The sequence below is a fragment of the Dendropsophus ebraccatus genome, chromosome 9, assembly GCF_027789765.1.
Source record: "Dendropsophus ebraccatus isolate aDenEbr1 chromosome 9, aDenEbr1.pat, whole genome shotgun sequence".
NCBI classification, from domain to species: Eukaryota; Metazoa; Chordata; class Amphibia; order Anura; family Hylidae; genus Dendropsophus; species Dendropsophus ebraccatus.
Window position 1 is genome coordinate 93,574,653 of NC_091462.1, and position 18,461 is coordinate 93,593,113.

Genomic DNA, 18,461 nt, shown 5'->3' on the forward strand with positions numbered 1-18,461 from the left:
CCCATCCGTTGTTTGCAAAAACAAAACAAAAAAAAAACGTACTGTGGCCCTAGCCTAAACTTTAAAGGCCTGTTCCTATCTGATAAAGTGATAGTATATTGCCAGGATATGCTGACAAAGGGCCTACAACTCTAATATTATTATAATCTACTTTTCAGGAAACAAACGTCAATCTGCAATATATTGAAGCCAATGCCAGGCAGACATTTCCCATTTATTTTTTTCTACTCCATTGTGAATGGGTTGAATATGATTTTGTGTTTCATATATGTATTGTACCTTACCCCTGCTAAAAACTCGTCTGGTAGGGCAGGTAGCTGGGAACATTTATTAGAATAATTTTTAATAAAATGTACAACAAGACGAAAACCTCCGGCACATCCATTATTTGTTTTCTGTATTCATATTCTTCCTCTACAGATTTCATGCTGTAGTAGTCCAACAGTAACCTCCAGCTCAGGGAGCAGTAGCTCCTTCTCGCCTGTTGGATCCATAGGCAGGCCAAAATCATTAGCAAATGGTTTGTGTTGTGAATCTACCACTCCAGGTGTCTCTTCACCAGGCTCTACCTATCCCAGAGCACCAGGGTTTGAGCGCGAAGACCAGGTATGTGTTGAAATTGGGATTTATTTTTTTTTTCACAGCTTGGAACATACATGCTTATAACCTCTTTCTTTAAATGCCCTTTAAGTTATTGTTTTACGAATATTATCAGAGCGCCTGTTTTAGTTATGTTTTTGGTGTAGATGCACATATCCATGTCAGTTTTACTGAAAATACTGATCAGGAAGTCTTTAAGGAGGCTTCAGGAAAATAAAGCCTATACTCACCTGCTGTGTGGCTGCAGCAATCCTCTTCTCCAGCTTCTCCCTCTCTTCCTGCTCTGCGAGCACATGAAATGACGTGAGTGTAGCCTCTTGTGGCCAGAGGCATAATGCTACCTCTGGCCACGAGAGCTATTGACAGGGCGGGGAGACAGTGGCTCCAAGCCCTGTTAAACACAGCGCTGCATTTAACTGTATGCGCTCCTTTTTGAAAAGCCAGATGCAGCACCTGGCGGTGCTTGCTCTGGTGCTAACGCTGGCCCGGGCAGGCTGGCTAGCAGCGCATCTGGAATTCCAGACATGGATTCCGGATGCCCCCATAGACTCTATGGGGTCATCTGTGACCGAATTCCGGATGCGCTGCTAGCCAGCCCGACTGGGCCAGCGTCACCACCAGAGCAAGTTTTATGATTTCCTGACCTATTTTCCAGAACTGAAAATTCAGATAAATTTACAGGTTGTGTGCATGAGGCCTTTGGGTGTGCTCACACAAGATAGATGAGTTGCAGATTTCCCCAGCAGGAAAAACTTTTTCTGCACCAAAATCCACACTGTACAGTATGGATTATGTCAGAGTTAAAGCTGAGAGAAAAAAGTTTGACATCACCATACAGATTGAATGGAGCACTGACCATGAGCGCAGAATGCTCTGTTTGCTGGGGGTCCCAGCAGTTCTGCCTCCATTATGGGAAACCACTAACTTATTATGGTTAAAGTGAAGAGCCAAAATTTATTTTTTCGATGATGATGATCATAACAATAATATTTAATGATAATAATAAGTATTTTATTGCATTATTTTTGGTGAATATTGTTACATAGTGTTCTGTCTTGGGCGCCTTGTGTTCTGCTAAATAATGCAACTGAATAAAGCACTGACCCCCAACTAAAAATTTGGACTATTTAGACTTTTTTTTTTTTTTATGATTTACTGGAAACTGTTTTCTTTTTTCCCCCCCTTCCTTTTTCATTGTGAGGCTGTATTCACACTAGCCTGATATGGATGTATTTTCACGACTGTTTTATGGTCACATGTCTCAGCCCAACTGTAGTGGTGAGAGTTTAGTCCGGAACTTGCATCTGTACTATGGACGTAAAAATATGTTTGTCAAAGGCTAGTGTGATTTCAGCCTTAAAGGGATTATCCAGGATCAGGAAAAGTACAGCTACTTTCTTGCAGAAACAGCACTCCCCCTCTACTCAGGCTGTGTGTGGTACTACAGTTTGGTTCCATTCACTTCATTGGAAAACCCCTCCCAGACTGAGGGCAAAAGGAGCAGCATCCTATAGGAAGAGCTGAGTGGATTCATATATATCTTGGTGTAAATTATTGATTAAATTACATTTATTTTTAACCACAAAGAAATCTATACAAATCAGCTCTTCTTGCTCTATAACAAAGTGCTGATAGATTAGACTGCATTTTCACAATGAAGGGTTCCCAGTAACTTATATTCAGCAATGCTTTCACCCACTGGCTGTTCAGCAGGTAGATCTCTCCGCCTGTTTATGTGCTGAAGCCTATGTTTCTGGCTGCCTTGGTAATGATTTATAACTACTGTAAGATTCAGTCCACCAGCAATGAAATGTTACATATGCCACATCATCAAGCATTCAAGCCTATCCGGCAGATGTAGAGACCTAGATTGCTTGTATTTGAGGGACAGGCTCTCTGGAAAGCTTGTCTTCTGATAAAAAGGCGCTTGATTTTGAAAACCTCTGGAAATTTGGCTTCCAGCGGCAAAATGTAACAACAATGGTAACCGTTAAAGATGCTGAAATTCTTTTAGTAAATTTAATTGGGGCCTGTTAACATCTCTGCCATCCTTTTTTATTAAAGGACAACTCCCGCGGGACCCCCAAAAAAAAAAAAACACAGACACACACAGACACCATACTCACCATCTCTCCGGTGACAATCGCCACTCGATTCGCCCGCCGTCCGCCTCTCCGTCGCCGCCGTCCGCCATCCAGCGATGTCTCCGACTTCCGGGTCCAGGGGATGGAAAAGGCTGCCAGTGCGCTTGCGCACCGGCAGCCTTTTCATTGGCTAGAGCGCATCACATGGCTTCCAGCAAGCTCAGCCAATCAGGGCTGAGCAAGCTGGAAGCCATGTGATGCGCTCCAGTCAATGAAAAGGCTGCTGGTGCGCATGTGCACCAGCAGCCTTTTCATCCCCATTCACTTTGCATGAAGACGCCGAGGAGGAAGAAGACCTGGACCGCCCCTCGGCTCTGACGTCGTCGTCACCAGATGCCGCCCCGGAGAAGAGGACCGTGACGATCGTAATAGGTAATGTATACATTCTTTAACTTCCGGGGTGGGGGGTTGGGGGTCCGAAAGTGGGGGAAGGGGGCCAGGCCGGGTATTTAACCACATTACAAAGTTATATAACTTTGTAATGTGTGTTAAATGAGCAAAAAAAAATTTTTGTGGGAGTTGTCCTTTAAACTTAGTGTCACTGTCATTTTAATTTATTTTATTTTTTGCAGAAATCAATAGTTCAGGCGATTTTAAGAAGTTTGTAATTGGGTTTATTAGGCGAAAAAATTATTTTTATCATGAGGAAGCAGTTTGAAGCTCTCCCCCCTGTCTTCATTGTTCTCTATGGAGAGGGGAGGGGTGGAGGTAGATGAGGCACCAAAACAGGACAACAAAGAGTTAATTTACAGCTACATCACTGGGCTATCTCCTCTGAAGTCAGCACTGACCTCCCTAAATAGAGGCTTTCACATAGATCCCGCTGTGTAATCCTTTGTTCTCTGCTCCCTGCTGCTGACTAATCTCCCTCCTTCCTCCTCCCCCTTCCCCTCTCCATAGATCAGACAGGGGCACTTCTGATGCAACAAGATGTGATTTCCTGATAATAAGCAGTGAATGAGAGAGAGGGGGAGGGGGGGACCTGGGGGAAGTCTTTTTGAATCCAGATAATGGCATATTTGCCTAATAAACCCAATTACAATGTTTCTTAATCACCTGGATTATTGATTTCTGGAAAAAAAAATATGACAGTGACACTAAGTATAGTGCAGTATGCAGGGTTATTTGCCCTTTTAAAAGACAACACCTCAGTGTAACCAGAGTCAGCGAGGTTTGTTGTCTTATAGACAGCAGATCTGGCCGAGCATACCCTGTAGTTTGATGACATAGAATTACGGTCCTCCAACTTACGGTCCTCCAACTTACAGTATAGAGTATTCATTTGATACAGCTTTAGCTAGTCGTCTTGTCTCCCTGTCAGTTCTTACATGCAGCAGAGTAGTGTCGAGCTGCATCAGGCAGGACACATGAGAATCTGCCCACAGCACAGTTAGGCATTCACATCCATAGACTTGCTTCAGCTGATCTACAGCAAATCCTCACATATGAACATACCCTAACTGCTGCTGATCACAGTATGCACTCACATGCTATATCGCTGCTCTCCAGAACTCTAAGGGGGTCATTCACATGTCTGTAGAATTCCATCCCTACACGGACGGTGTTCTGCAGATCGGACCTGTTTTCTCCCAGCATCATGATATGATGTGGGGAGCTCCTTAACAGTTTAAAAGTTTATGTTATGCTGCGTTTACACGGAACGATAATTGGCCCGATCGTACGATTAACGATGTCTTGAGTAACAACTTTTTTTTTCCTATTGGTCAGCGTTTAGATGGTACGATATATCGTACGGAAATTCGTTTTATGATCGCTTAAGCCTTTCTCACACATTGGTTAAATCGTCGAACGACTGTTCACACTGAACGATCTGTGATATTTATTTATTTTTATTTTTTTTACGAAGGACGATTTTAGAACATGTTGTAAGATCAAAATGAACAATTTCTCGTTCGTCGTTTGATCGTTCGCAGCGTTTACACGTACGATTATCGTTCGAATTTGATCGTTATCATGCGAATTCCCACGATAATCGTTCCGTGTAAACGCAGCATTAGTGTTTTGATATAGCCACATGGCTGTGAAATCTGTGCAGCCCTCACACACAATTATCGGGCCGTGTATAGGCTTAGTAAGCGAGTGACGATCTAGCAGATTGGTGCTCGCTTACAGTGCAACATCAGGCCGTACAGAGTGGGCAGATGTCGTATCTGTACATGGGGGACACACAGAGGAACACAAAAGGTAGAGCTGGTTGGGGAGAGGTCTAAGCTGCCAGAAGAGATAGGATAGGTGATGATGTAATACTGAAGTCCAGAGGTAGTCTTTGATATGGGGCGGAATGACCTCCTAGCTATACAGTATAGCTTGTGATTTATTGGATGATCACATGACCCAGCTGTAATAATGAAATGTATGACTGTAGCTGAGCTCGGATGAGGCATGAGCATTATATGAGCTGGAAAAATAAAATAAATAACCACTCAATGATGTTTCTTTTCCCTGGCTATGTAACCAAATAACTCCAATCTGATACTGTGTAATATAAACCTTATTAATAATATTATAAACACTGGGCTGTTCTTCCTCACTTGCTGTTTTTATCTTTACTTTCTTCCTGTATTGGATCATTTAGTGATTCATTTTACTATGTTTGTTCTGTAATTCATCTATACTGATTGACGGTCGCTCGGCACATTACTGTACACCAGCTTTTGTAATTTGTTTGCGGATCTGCTTGTTGTCTATTGCTTATGGTACGACCTTAATGTATTTATCAAGTCAAGAATTGTTTTATGCCATGTTTATTACTGCTCACATTTAGAGATTAAAGGGGTTATCCAGTGCTGCAAACACATGGCCACTTTCCCCCTACTGTTGTCTCCAGTTTGGGTGGGGTTTTGAAACTCCACCATTCCATTGAAATAAATGGAGCTTAATTACAAACCGCACCTGAACTGGAGACAACAGTAGGGGGAAAAGTGGCCATGTTTTTGTAGCGCTGGATAACCCCTTTAATAATGTTTCCAAGCTTAGGGTTTTGGATTTTGAAGCCCTAATCCTCTGAATAGACATAAAGTTAGATGGTAACAATTAGGGGGAGCTTATAAACTTTATGCATATTGTTCTATTATTGAGTTCAGTATATAACAATATGAATGAGTTCCCTCTTGTGGGAGCTACAAACAACCAGAATTATATTATTTACCTTTGCCTATGTGGGAGGTTGTGGAGCTCTGCTGGTCTCCATTTAGGGTGCCTTCACATACAACATATCCACAGTGGATTTCTTGCTGCGAAATCCATTGCGGTTACATGCCCATGCATTTTATAGGATGACATGATTGTCATCCCGCTGCGAGTATACCGTTAACTCCTGCGGCCGCTAAGCATAGATTACCTGCTCCACGCTCCTGCCTGATTCGGGGTCTCCTGTCGGTCAGCCAATCGGTGCACTGCCCTGCTGCAGCACACTGATCAGCTGACCGCCGGGAGAAATCTGCTGCGGATACGTTGTGTGTGTGAAGGCACCCGTACAAAGTAAAAATAATGGACCCGAAAATGAGATTAATTTTAAAATCAATCCAGCTTAAACATTTTAATCCCTGTTAATTGATCCAAATGTTTGCTGTGAGGCCAAGAATATTGTGAAGTTAAATTCAAGAGTCTGAATTATCCAATGAGTTTAATCAGAGCTACATGGGTGACACTTTTGCGTCTGTTGGGAGCTGGACAAGTCCTGGATTGAGTCATTTATTGGTGCTTATATATGGTACCGAGGACCCCCTGCCAATCAGCACAATAAAGGGGTCTAACTTATTGCATAAATAGGCACATTGGGCCTGGCCTTTTATTGTTGATGGCCTATGTTGAGAATAGAGCATACATTTTATATAACCAAGAACATGTAAGTGAATGGGATGCACTGCACCACCATGCACTTCTACATCTATAGACAATGGGGGAGATTTATAAAACATGGTGTAAAGTGAAACTGCCTCAGCTGCCCCTAGCAACCAATCAGATTCCACCTTTCATTCCTCACAGACTCTTTGGAAAATGAAAGGTGGAATCTGATTGGTTGCTAGGGGCAACTGGGCCAGTTTCACTTTATACCATGTTTGATAAATCTCCCCCACTGTGCCTATGTAATCCATACACGACCACTTCATTGTGATGTCCTGCGTTGAAGTAAAGCATAACCTCTGTAAAGTGAGTTATAAGGTGCTGATTTGCAGTTAAAGGGGTTATCCAGTGCTACAAAAATATGGCCACTTTCCCCCCTCTCTTGTCTCCAGACTGGGTGTGGTTTTTAAACTCAGTTTCATTGAAGTAAATAGAGCTTAATTGTAAACCACACCTGACCTGGAGACAAGAGAGGGGGAAAAGTGGCCATGTTTTTGTAGCGCTGGATAACCCCTTTAATACTTAGGTACAGTCCTATCATTTAGACCAGGCATGGGGAACCTTCGGCCCTTCAGCTGTTGCAAAACTACAATTCCCATTATACCTGGACAGCCAATGCTTGATTCTGACCTATGCAAATACACTTTTTTTAAGGTGCGTTCACACGTACAGGATCTGCAGCAGATGTGATGGCCCAGATTTGATTTGCTATGAATCTGCAACTTCAAACCTGGGCCATCAAATCTGCTGCAGATCCTGTACGTGTGAACGCACCCCTATAGAATAAATAAAGCTAGCAGGCATGTCATCCACGTAGCTCTGGTTTTGTTATAGATCTTATGTCAGCCACAATTGGTACAGATATTCATGTAGCAGGGCGCTCCCCTGTCAGACAGGTCCTGTGTATTTGCTAAGATGACATTGCTGTTTGCATGCACTGCTCCTGTTACAAATGTTTCCCTTGCTTTATAGGCAAAACACAAGTGCCTGTCTTTGGATAATAATCATAAAATGAATGACCAAGAAAACAAACAGGTACGGGTAACACGTGGTGTGATACATGTCTGTAGTAATATAAGAGTAACCTTGTAGAACTCAATCTCTTCATGCTAACATTACCAGATTGGGCTTAATATTTGCTCCATATATCCATCTCTTATGAAACAAACTTAAATCAGCACTCCAGCAATTTTAGTATTTTTTTTTTTTGTACATATAATACTAGCAGTATTCTAGCAGTGTAACTTTTTATCCCCAGCTCAGTCACATCCATGCATTTGAACCTTGTCATTATTGCAGCTGGGTTATATGAGACCCAGATCTGTGTACAGGAGTATATCACATTTGTCAAATCCCACCTGGCAGCACCAACATCTCACCACTAGGATCCATCTTCCTTATTCCTGTGTATATTTTTTTCCATACATAGACTGCTGCTGAAGGTATAGCTTTTGCTCTAAGGACTGCAGTGATATAGAAGGCAAGTCCATATACTGGTTAGAGTTGTTACACTACTCTGAATACTGCTCATTGAGTTTGTGAATGCTCTGTACAGTCTCCTATGAGATGCAGCTTCACGCTGTTGCTTGCCTCATTTTTAAAAGAGCTGACAGGTCATCCTATCAATCACTTAGGAAGTTGCATCTCATAGGAATACACTGACACTGCAGTTAGGGGACAGTTTTATGTCACCAGTACTAGTATAGGCAGAACCAAATTGCTGGAGTTCTTATTCAATTCTGCATTTACCATCAGTTAACATGGAGTTACTTTTGGAGATGTAAATTTGCTTGATGTGTAATGCTTGCATGTTAGAAAATCTACCTGCTTTCCACACTTCTATCAAACAGTAATAATGTAGATTCTGAAAGGTCCATTTTGTCACCTGGTCCAATTTTGAAGAGGCTTCTTAAAAAGTGTTGAAAGGGAATCTGTCGGCTTTAATGAATGTTTCAAACTGCTGACACTTTTAGGTCAAAGAGACACATGGTACCTTTCATATATATGTCTATGCTTCCAGAACATAGAAGAATGCTTTTAATATCCTGTGCAAATTATCAAAGATGCATCCACAAGCCCCTTAAAGTGACTGTACCACCAGGCCTAGGCTGAAGCACTGAAGGCGGGCCGACCCACCCTTAGTGGGAAGAAACTCCAGCCCCTCCATGATGTGACTCCATTTGAATCAATGGAACCCTATCATAGTGGGGCTAGGGTTTCCTCCCACAAAGGGTGGGTCAGCCTGCCTCCAGTGCTTCAGCCTAGGCCTGGTGGTACAGTCACTTTAAGTGCTGCAGGCTGTAATGCTTCCTCGCTTCTCCCTCCCTGCTTCCAGCTGACTGTTAGAGGGGTTGTCCAGGATAACATTGATATCTCTCCGGCAGCACTGAAAAACATAATTTTATCCCAGATAGTCTTGAGTAGGGTCTTAAAGAGGTTATCGTGAACATGTGGCTCTTTGCTAAGGACCCTCCTGTAATAAAAGGGTGGAGAGAAGCTAACAATGAGCTGCTCTTGCTTTTGTGGATCCACTATCTCCCTTTAGTACTTTTTTTCACCTGTATTTCTGCAGTATCTGCAGAATCAAGTATTGGGGGAAGTTATACTTTGTAAAATCTGGAATCTCTCCTTTTAGAATGTACCTTGCCTTTTCAAAGTGGCCCCTGGTGATAAAATGTTTTCTTTCAGCTGTGTGTAGTTATAACTTTAAGCTCACTGAAGGCTTAGAGAGTTGTCATCACGCTTATTTCTGTTCTTTTATGAATGGAGTCACCTTAAATTATATGGACACCTTTGCAATGAATTTATGTATTGTTCATTTTCTTCCTAAATGTGAAATTAAGCAACTTAAAATAACTTTCCAAAATCATTATGTTGTTGTAGAGAATGCACAATTTGCCTCTTCTGACACAGGACAGAATAATATTCCTTGCTATGTGGGCTCTTTATTCTCCCTCTTAAGGCCCTATTACATGGAGCGATTATCTGCCGAATCAGGCAGATTCAGGTACATATCTAACACCAAAAGGGGAACACATAGCAGTATCATTATTGCATATGTCTGCCAAAAGCCTAAAGTACATGAAATAACAAATAAAGTGCAAGTGCTACAGATCCACAAGGCAAGCCAACAAAGATTAAACAGGTAAAAAGGCAACATGGCTAGTGTTGACCAGAGTGAGTGGAGGAGAGGATTTCCCACGTGTTCCATTCCACAGGAGAACTTCCCCTGAGGGCAGAGCATTAGGTTACTTTTTACGAGCCCCGATACTGAGCCCCTCTATGAAGTGACAGTAGGCTCAGCCAATCACTAACTGACAGGTTAGCGCCATGGTCAGTGATTGGCTGAGCAGCCTGTCACTGCAGAGACTGCTTCAAAAGCTTCAGCAGGGAACAGGCAGGAGGACACCAGTGAGCATGGAACAGCAAGTATAACCTTTATTTTCTATATAAAGGAAGGTCTGCACGGACATCAACAACTATGCCCGTGCAGCCCTTCTCAAGCCCGATAATCTGCCCATGTATTTCTAGATAATAGATGGGTAGGAGAAAACTCACAGGGGGTTGAGTAACACAGGCTGTATATCATTGTAGGAAGAGAGGTTGAAATATAGGTTGTAGACAGCAGATATAGGTAAAAGGGGTGAACATTCAAGTCTTCGGGGAGGGCAGATCACAAAGGTGTTACTTTATCTGTGTGTGTGTGGATAAGGGGGAGAGAACTTATGTCTATTCGCAGAATTAGGGAAGGAGTCACACAGGCTACCGATCTGTGTATGGAGAGAGGAGAGCACAAAGGTAAAGTCCCTGTGCATACAATGTCTGTCAGCACAAAGTAAAGCAGAACCCCATAGGCTTTCCAGGAAAGAAGCTGTGCTGATACATGAGTGCTAGTGCTGACAGCAGCATTTACAGCACACAGCCATCACATGTGATGGGGATGGGGGGGCTGCCACACAAGGAAAGTCTGTAACTTGTAATACACTGCATATCAAGGGTTTGTGTAAATTAATAAAGGTTGCAACCTATTTTTTCAAAAAAGAAAAAAAAAGTGCTAAACGTGTGAAATCAATTGTCTTCGGTGTCAAAGGTGTCCATAGACTTTACATGCCTTGATAAGTTGGAATGTCACATAAACAGTATTTCACATGCTTTCTGTCTGATCGGATTAGCTAGCTTGGGGGTACAAAGTATTAGGGTCCTTATTACAAGGCCTGATACAGACGTAAACAAGCGCCGATCAGCAAGAGCTGCAGTGCCTTTACAAGTTATGTCTAATCACACCGCCAAGTCCCACGAATCATAACTGTATTGTTCAGGCGGCCATTAACATTTGTTACTCGGCGCACTTTTCCTGTTTACTAACAGAGATGTGCAGCAGATACCGATAAATCCAATCAACGAACAATTGGACTTTGTTCTGCCTGTTGTCTGGTCTCTGGCACTTTTACAAGCGACGATTATCAGATAATTGAGCATTCCTAAAAGCGATTGTTGCTGGTAATCGGCCTGTGTAAAAGGGTCTTTAGACTAGCCCCCTCCTTCGGCAACAATTTCAGCTGATGGTATTTGCATCACCAAAAAGTATGTCTGGTCATAGACTTCTCGTAGACTCATAGCAGCTCATAGACTTCCAACTCGTCAATTCATGGTGACGCCGCCGTCCATCTATACACTGCACATTGTATTCTCTTAACCTGTTACTGTGTGGATTACTTAGCTTGTGATTTACCTTCCTTCCAAATTTCTCCATAAGCATATGATACAAAGGGGACCAGAGCAGCCATCTTCCCTCTAAATACTTCACCGTCCCTGGTGAGACCTAGCTCTTCATGTGAATATATGGAAATCGTTGCGGAGTCTCCTTTGTATGACATGTTTCCAGGAATGAATGAACTGGACCTCGAGTCCGATAACGTGATTGACACCTTTTACATAAATCAGACTACTAGTGTCTTTTTATTTCCTTTCTTATGTCTTTTAGTCACAATTTATTTTGTATGCAAAATAAAGAAAAACTGCACCTTTGTTCATTTAATGTATATATTCTTTGAACAGAGCCATCTCAGTGTTTTTTCAGTGGTTAACCCACTGGCTTCCAGTATAACCTCCAGTATAACTTCTAGTCTGGCATCCAGTATTGGCTCAGATAGTTCATCCCCTACTGCGCTATCAAGTGTTAATGCCAAAGCTCTCCCATTCTACCCTGCTAGTAATACTGTTGAATCAGTAATAGGTAAGCCTACGTGTTTCGTCTTTACTTTTCAGTATGGCCACTTGTATTTAAAACTCTTATTTTAAAGAATTTAGAAATTATGGAATTATGAAATGGCAACTTTATTACTGGTATTTTTCCTATCTGACAGATAAAATTATAATACTCATGTTAACAGTAAAGGTTTCTAAAAAAAAGTGCATTGTATATATTGAATATAACTGTTTTTCATTTGCGGGGTGTGGTAGTAATTTTGACTGTTGTGCTGTATTGACTGTTCCTTTTGTTGCTTATCCGCTTTGAGCTCAATATATTGTATTTTATAATGGGGGTGTGAATGAACCCATCGATGGCCCTGAAATAAACCATTAATCTATTGGGCACTTAAAGATATAGCAGAACAATAATTGGGTAGCTGCATTCATTGGAAGACCAGATAGCTGTAGGCCAGTAGCCGTTTTTCCCTTTTAAAATGCATGGCCAGCTTAAAGGGAACCCATCAACATATAAATGCTACCTAAGCTATCACCATCATGTTATAGAGCAGGAGGAGCTGAGCAGATTGATATATTTCTTTATGGGAAAAGATGAAGTATAACTTGTAATTTATTGATTGGAATCTCTGATGTTTCCATGCTGAAGAGTCCAGTCCATTAAGTGACACCGCCCACTGGACTCCATAACACAGAATGATCAGTTACAAGTTATACTGAATCTTTTCCCATAAAGTTATTTATCAATCTGCTCAGCTCTTCCTACTCTAAAACATGATGGTGATAGATTAGATAGCGCTTCCCTTTTAAAGCGTTACCTTGGTAATAATTTTTGACATGTCAAAAAAGACGGCTCCGACTGCAATCCTGAGAAACAGCTGGGGAGAGTGTGCAGCTGCGCAGGTCTCCACCAGCGGTCAATCAAATCCAACTTTTTTTTGCTTCATTATAGTTTGAGGTGATAGAGAGTGCTGTGCACTCCCCCAAATGTAACTCAGGATCGCAGCAGGTCTCCGCTGTGAGACCAGTGCGATCGATAACTTATGACATGCCTGATGACATGTATATGAAAGGATTTAGAGATAGTGCTCAAGGTACGTGACATTTATTAAGTCTGGTGTTTTCTGTGCTGGACTTAAAAATGTCCCCGCAGCTCCGAAACTACTGAGATTTATGTAGATTTATTAAGATGAATCATGAGTCCGCGTTCCCCCGGTGTCCCATTTGGGATATGATCTTGGTTCTGATTTTGCTCCAGGTTAAGACAGAAAACTAGCTTCTATACACTGATGACATGTATGTCATCCACCTATGAAAATCCAGTGAATCCAGAGCTGGTGTAGATTTTTGCCTTAATTATGGTTAGTGATCCTAATAAATGGAGGACCCTGCCTTGCTGAACCCCCTGCCTGCACATTATTTGGAAATAGTTGGCACAAAAATCTGTGATGTTATGCATGTGTCACAACATGTTTTCATTATAATTTTCTGTGACTTTTTCAGGGGACACATTTAAAATAACGTAGTGAGTAAAGGTAATATCTCTCTTCAGTACCAATAGATCACATTACTTTTTTAGTCCTCCCTGTAGACCTCACACCATATATATCTTGCAGTGAAATCATGGAATCCAGGAATTTGATCAAATCCTGGGAAATGATGGAATGAACACGCCGTTTCATCATTTCCCTGGGATTTGATCAAATCACTGACCCCTTCCAGGGAAATGACAGAATGAACGTACGAGGAGTCGCCCGGCTCTGTTTGGCGGCGGAGGTGGACGTGGCAGCAGAGCGGCACACCTCCCCGGCAGGCATATGGTGGCGGGGCGGATGGGCCGGGGGAGCAGGAGGCGTGTCGCAGGGTGGGGAGAACGGGACCGGAGGCGTGCGGGGAGCAGAGGCAAAACCTCCTGGCAGGCGGCGGGGACGGACGGGGAGTGGGAGGTGCGAAGCAGGGGGAAACAAGCGGAACGGGGAGCAGAGAGGCTGTGGAGGCGGACGGGGAGCAGAGAGGCTGTGGAGGCGGACGGGGAGCAGAGAGGCTGTGGAGGCGGACGGGGAGCAGAGAGGCTGTGGAGGCGGACGGGGAGCAGAGAGGCTGTGGAGGCGGACGGGGAGCAGAGAGGCTGTGGAGGCGGACGGGGAGCAGAGAGGCTGTGGAGGCGGACGGGGAGCAGAGAGGCTGTGGAGGCGGACGGGGAGCAGAGAGGCTGTGGAGGCGGACGGGGAGCAGAGAGGCTGTGGAGGCGGACGGGGAGCAGAAAGGCGATACGGGAAGCGAATTCTATGTCACAGAAGGAAATGATAGAGTTCATTCCATCATTTCCCTGAAAGGGGTCAGTGATTTGATACATTTCCTAGGGAAATGATGGAACGGCGCGGTCATTTCATAATTTCCCAGGATTTGATCAGATTTGATTAAATCCCTGATTCTATCATTTCACTGCAACATATGTATATAAGGTGCAGCTTTAGCTGTAGTTGTATGGTGTGTGCAATCTGCAGCAGTATGTGAATAGAGCCATCTCAGGGAGGGGTGGGGAGCAGGGTGTAGTGAAGCAGGACTGCTGGCAGGCTGATCCTATGAGTCGTCCTCTATTCCTGGGAGTGTATGACAGCCTCCTGATGTGACTGTGGTCACATGACCAGGGAGCTGGCGTGATCAGCTGCCATGGTACAGTGTATGTATGAGCAGAGCAGGGGACTGCAGCCAGTGAGTCAGCACTTACACAGCCGGTAAGCTCAAGCATGTCTGCATTTCATCTACTTCTCACTGCACAATACAGCTAAATTCTGTTTTCCCTCCACCCTTTAGTTGCATAACCCTGTTAGCATTGTGTGGGGACTGTATAGGGATTGTAATGGGGTTTTGTGAATGCTGTCTAGCAATGCATCAAACTTAGGGAATCACCGCAGATAGTTTAGCAACTTACATCAATGAATATTATGGATGGGGATAAAGGTGCATGGACGAGGCTGGCTTTATGCAGGACTGTAGGATCTCCCTATTGTATTGAGCATTAGAGCTCTGCATGCATATAGTCTATACCTATAGCATAAGCCCAGCATCAGGGAGGTGATATAATGCAGTTTTGTAATGTCCTTTGTTATTATTTGGGTGAAATAGGAAGGTTCCTGTACATATGGATTAGCAGCTTACTGCACCCTTATTTCCCTGCATTTACACTTAAATATAGAGAGATCTTCTCCCTTCCACCCAATCCTTGTATATTGAACCACTAGTTCCTAATATATATGAGTGCTCTTTTTTGGCGTGTGTTTCATTCAGTGACTGTAACCAGGACGCACTTGTGGGCAGATTGCCCAGGTATGACTGGTGTTTTATATGCTGGTGCAGCAGAGCTGTAGTTTGTTGTAGCATTGTTTGCTCACCATGAGAAATCTCTGGATGACCTAGGCTGTTACCTGCAGTCCTATGTATAATTGCATCATAACAAACTCAGCTCTGCTACATCTGTATAGTGCTTAATAATATGTTAGGTCCCCTATTGTAATGAGCATAACTGCAGTAAAGAAACGTATATAAGCGGTGGATGGTCCTGAGCACAATATGGCGTAATCACGGGATGCACTGATGTCAATGTATTTTGTTGGTGCTATAGACAGGGTGTCCCTGAATCGCCTACCTCTATTTCTGGCTGCATTTAGCCGGATAGAAGAAGGGATAATAGGAAAGAAAAAAAAAAAAAGATTTATACTAAAAATTTTCCATCCATATGTGTGTCCCATAGCTTCAAATAATGGGGTTCTATAACTATCCGGATAGGGAGGTGCTGGAAAGAGCAGAATGAATCCATCCATTGGAAGCCCCCTTTATTATAAAGCTGCCAAGCCATGCAAATATATAGGACTGTTTATACTATAAACAGCCACATAAACCTCATGTAATCCCAGGGGTCATGGGAAGCCTCGATTCCTCGCTTGTGTAGATTAAGATATCTAGCGTTTCTGAGTTGCCATGTGATATGTAATTCATCTTCCCTGATTATAATAAGACCTATGATGATTCTGTATTCTCGGAGGGGGAATGTGAGGTGACTAGTAACATGCTTCTCTGTTTGCAGGTTCTGCCCTAGATCTGCATTTTAGCAATATAAACGTCACCTCTTTAGACAAAGAATTAGAAGACTGTGAGAATAGCGACCTGGGCTTATCAAGTAAGGATCATTGCTTTATTGATGACTTTGGGGTTACGTTAAAGGCTTTTTTTTTTTTTTTTTTTTTTAAGTATTGCTGGGGAGGGGTGGATGAAGACAGTGACGTCCATTGACTCCCCAGCAATACTGAAAAAAAAAAAAAAAAAAAAAGCCTCCTGCCCAGAGTGCCCCTTTAAAGGTTACGTCCCTTGGTTACTGTGTGAGCGGATATCAGATTATTTTTGGTTAAAGGGAACCTGTCACCGGGGACGCGGGCACAGAGCCCCCCCCCCAGTGCAGTTCCTGGAGCCAATCCCGGGACGAAGATATCAGCACCCATAGAGAATGAATGGAGCCGTCATTCTCTATGGGCATCAGACTCATCTCAGGTAATTTGCATACAGCGCCCGCACGGCTTCGGGCACTCATATCGTCATCCCTGGACCGGCTCCAGGAACGGGACTTGTCGGAAAGGGTAAATATCTGGGGGCTGTATCGGGGGGGGGGGGGGGGGGGGGGTCGTGCGGGCTCTGTGCCCGCTTCCCCGGTGACAGGTTCCCTTTAAAGGCCTCAGACACCTTTTTGAATGCATTATTGCTTAGTGTTTGTTATAGGTCCGGGAAAAAAAAATCTGCCTTAAGTTTTTATTAAAAATCTTCCTTAGTTTTCTTTCTACGGCCTCTTTACTTTGATATACAGTGCTGTCAGCTGTGTCCTGTTTCGTCTGAGAAGTAGCCTGTCTGCTCCGTCTCCTGCCCTTATATCTCCTCTCCTGAATGATATTCTAAGCTCTTTTATGACCAGGGTGAAGTTGATCAGAACTCTGGTCATAAGTAATTTCAGATCATTCAGGACAGGACAGATAAGAGTTGGAGGCAATATCCGATTCCATCAAAGCGGCTGTAGAAGTGAAACTGAGGAGAATATTTGTTAAGTGTTTCTTGTACCATAAAAAGTACAAAGTGCTAATTAAAGATTGCGTTCAATGGTGCCCATAGCCTTTGCCGTTCTTCTTCTTTGTTCAACAGATGTATTGGCGAGATGTGTGGTAGCAGCTGTTCTGCCATCACCTTGCAGCTGCAGAGCTATTTGTAGCTCCTATAAAATGCTGCTGTTTCTTAGTGGGTACAATCCTTAGGGGAGTTTGATATCTTCTGTTGACTAAGAAGGCTTTGCATTCCCTTGTGTCCCATGCAATCTTTTATTTATGACGCATGTGCTAGAGGCTCATTTTTATTTTATATCTATTTTGTGTTTAGGTCAAAGGTTACTGGGAAGTTCAGCACCAGTGAATATCCCAGGATCTCTTGCTCGCTCCTCCTCTCTTCACTCTTCTTCTTCTCTTTCAACCTCTCCTCTAAGTTCGCTCTCCCAGTCGCTGTCACAGTCTTATCTCGCCTCCAGTATGGCTCCCCGCCAGCAGCAGACGCCAACACTCAAGTCTGAGCACAACACCTTAGGCACGTCAACGTCTTCACACAACTCTTTAGGTATGATATTCACTATGAATATAGTTTGGTTTCCCCTTAGTAAGAGCTAAATGTATTAGGTATAATGGTCCTGCAATAATCTGGTCACATTTAATAAAGAGAGAAGTTTTATTTTTTGTGTGTGTGTGTGTGTGTGTTTTTTTTTTTTTTCTGTTTTTTTTTGGCTGTATTGAGTTTGTAGTAACCCCCATCCTAGGGATTGTATTTTACTTTAGGTTTACATAAAAAGGTTTGTCCATGCTAAGGCCATGTTCCCACTCTGTAAGACACGGAACGTCCAGTGTCAGAAAAGATCATCCCTGCAGGTACTGCAGTACTGGACATATGATCTTTACTGCCGCTGAATTCGGATGTGGGCGCGCACGAATTTCCCCGCTGCACACAATGGAGTGTGCGGCTGGAGCCGCACACCACATTGTGTGAACTGGCAGGGTTTTCTGCGTCTGCTATTCCATGAATGACATGTCAGTTTCTTGCGGCACCGCTAGGGATCCCAGCTGGAGTGTATACCATGTATATACACTCCAGCCGGGATTCCTTAGAAGGTAACACTACATAAGTTCCGTAGTAATCATGGCCGTTGTTACAACCGTCATGATTATTACGAAACTTGCGCAGTGGGAACATGGCCTATAGATGAATTGATGCATACTAGGTTGTTTTCGGGTTGAATTTAATGTCTTTTTTTTTTTTCTCTCCCCTGTAGGTTTAAATGGGGTGACGGGCAGTATTTGGGACTTTGTTAGTGGAAGTTTCTCCCCCAGTCCCTCACCAGTGTTCAGTAGTGCTACTACCACTTCTACCAGTACCAGCTCAAACGGTAGTGAGCTGTCCCGTGTTAGGAGAGAACTCGAGGATGCCAAGCGAAAAATCAAAAGATGGGAAGACTCCTGGCAACAAGTGAAGCAGGTAAGAATGGTACCTGGCAGCGCTCTTCATGGCCGTCTTATAAACCAGTACCCTATAGGACTGCCCCCGTCTTATAGGGGAGTA

The 18,461-nt window shown here is 43.3% G+C and overlaps 1 protein-coding gene across 4 annotated transcripts in view; it reads left to right on the forward strand.

The window, feature by feature from the left end:
- UNKL (unk like zinc finger) overlaps nt 1-18,461 on the forward strand; it is a 59,798-nt gene that overhangs the window by 33,412 nt on the left and 7,925 nt on the right. For 2 of the 4 annotated variants that reach the window (XM_069983886.1, XM_069983884.1), the window contains 6 exons: nt 421-606; nt 7,584-7,646; nt 11,670-11,847; nt 15,907-15,999; nt 17,238-17,468; nt 18,175-18,377. In XM_069983886.1, coding sequence (XP_069839987.1) covers nt 421-606; nt 7,584-7,646; nt 11,670-11,847; nt 15,907-15,999; nt 17,238-17,468; nt 18,175-18,377 — 954 coding nt within the window. Of the gene's footprint in view, nt 1-420; nt 607-6,842; nt 6,918-7,583; nt 7,647-11,669; nt 11,848-15,906; nt 16,000-17,237; nt 17,469-18,174; nt 18,378-18,461 lie in introns of those variants that run through there. The other 2 variants (XM_069983888.1, XM_069983887.1) reach the window with 2 other exon arrangements.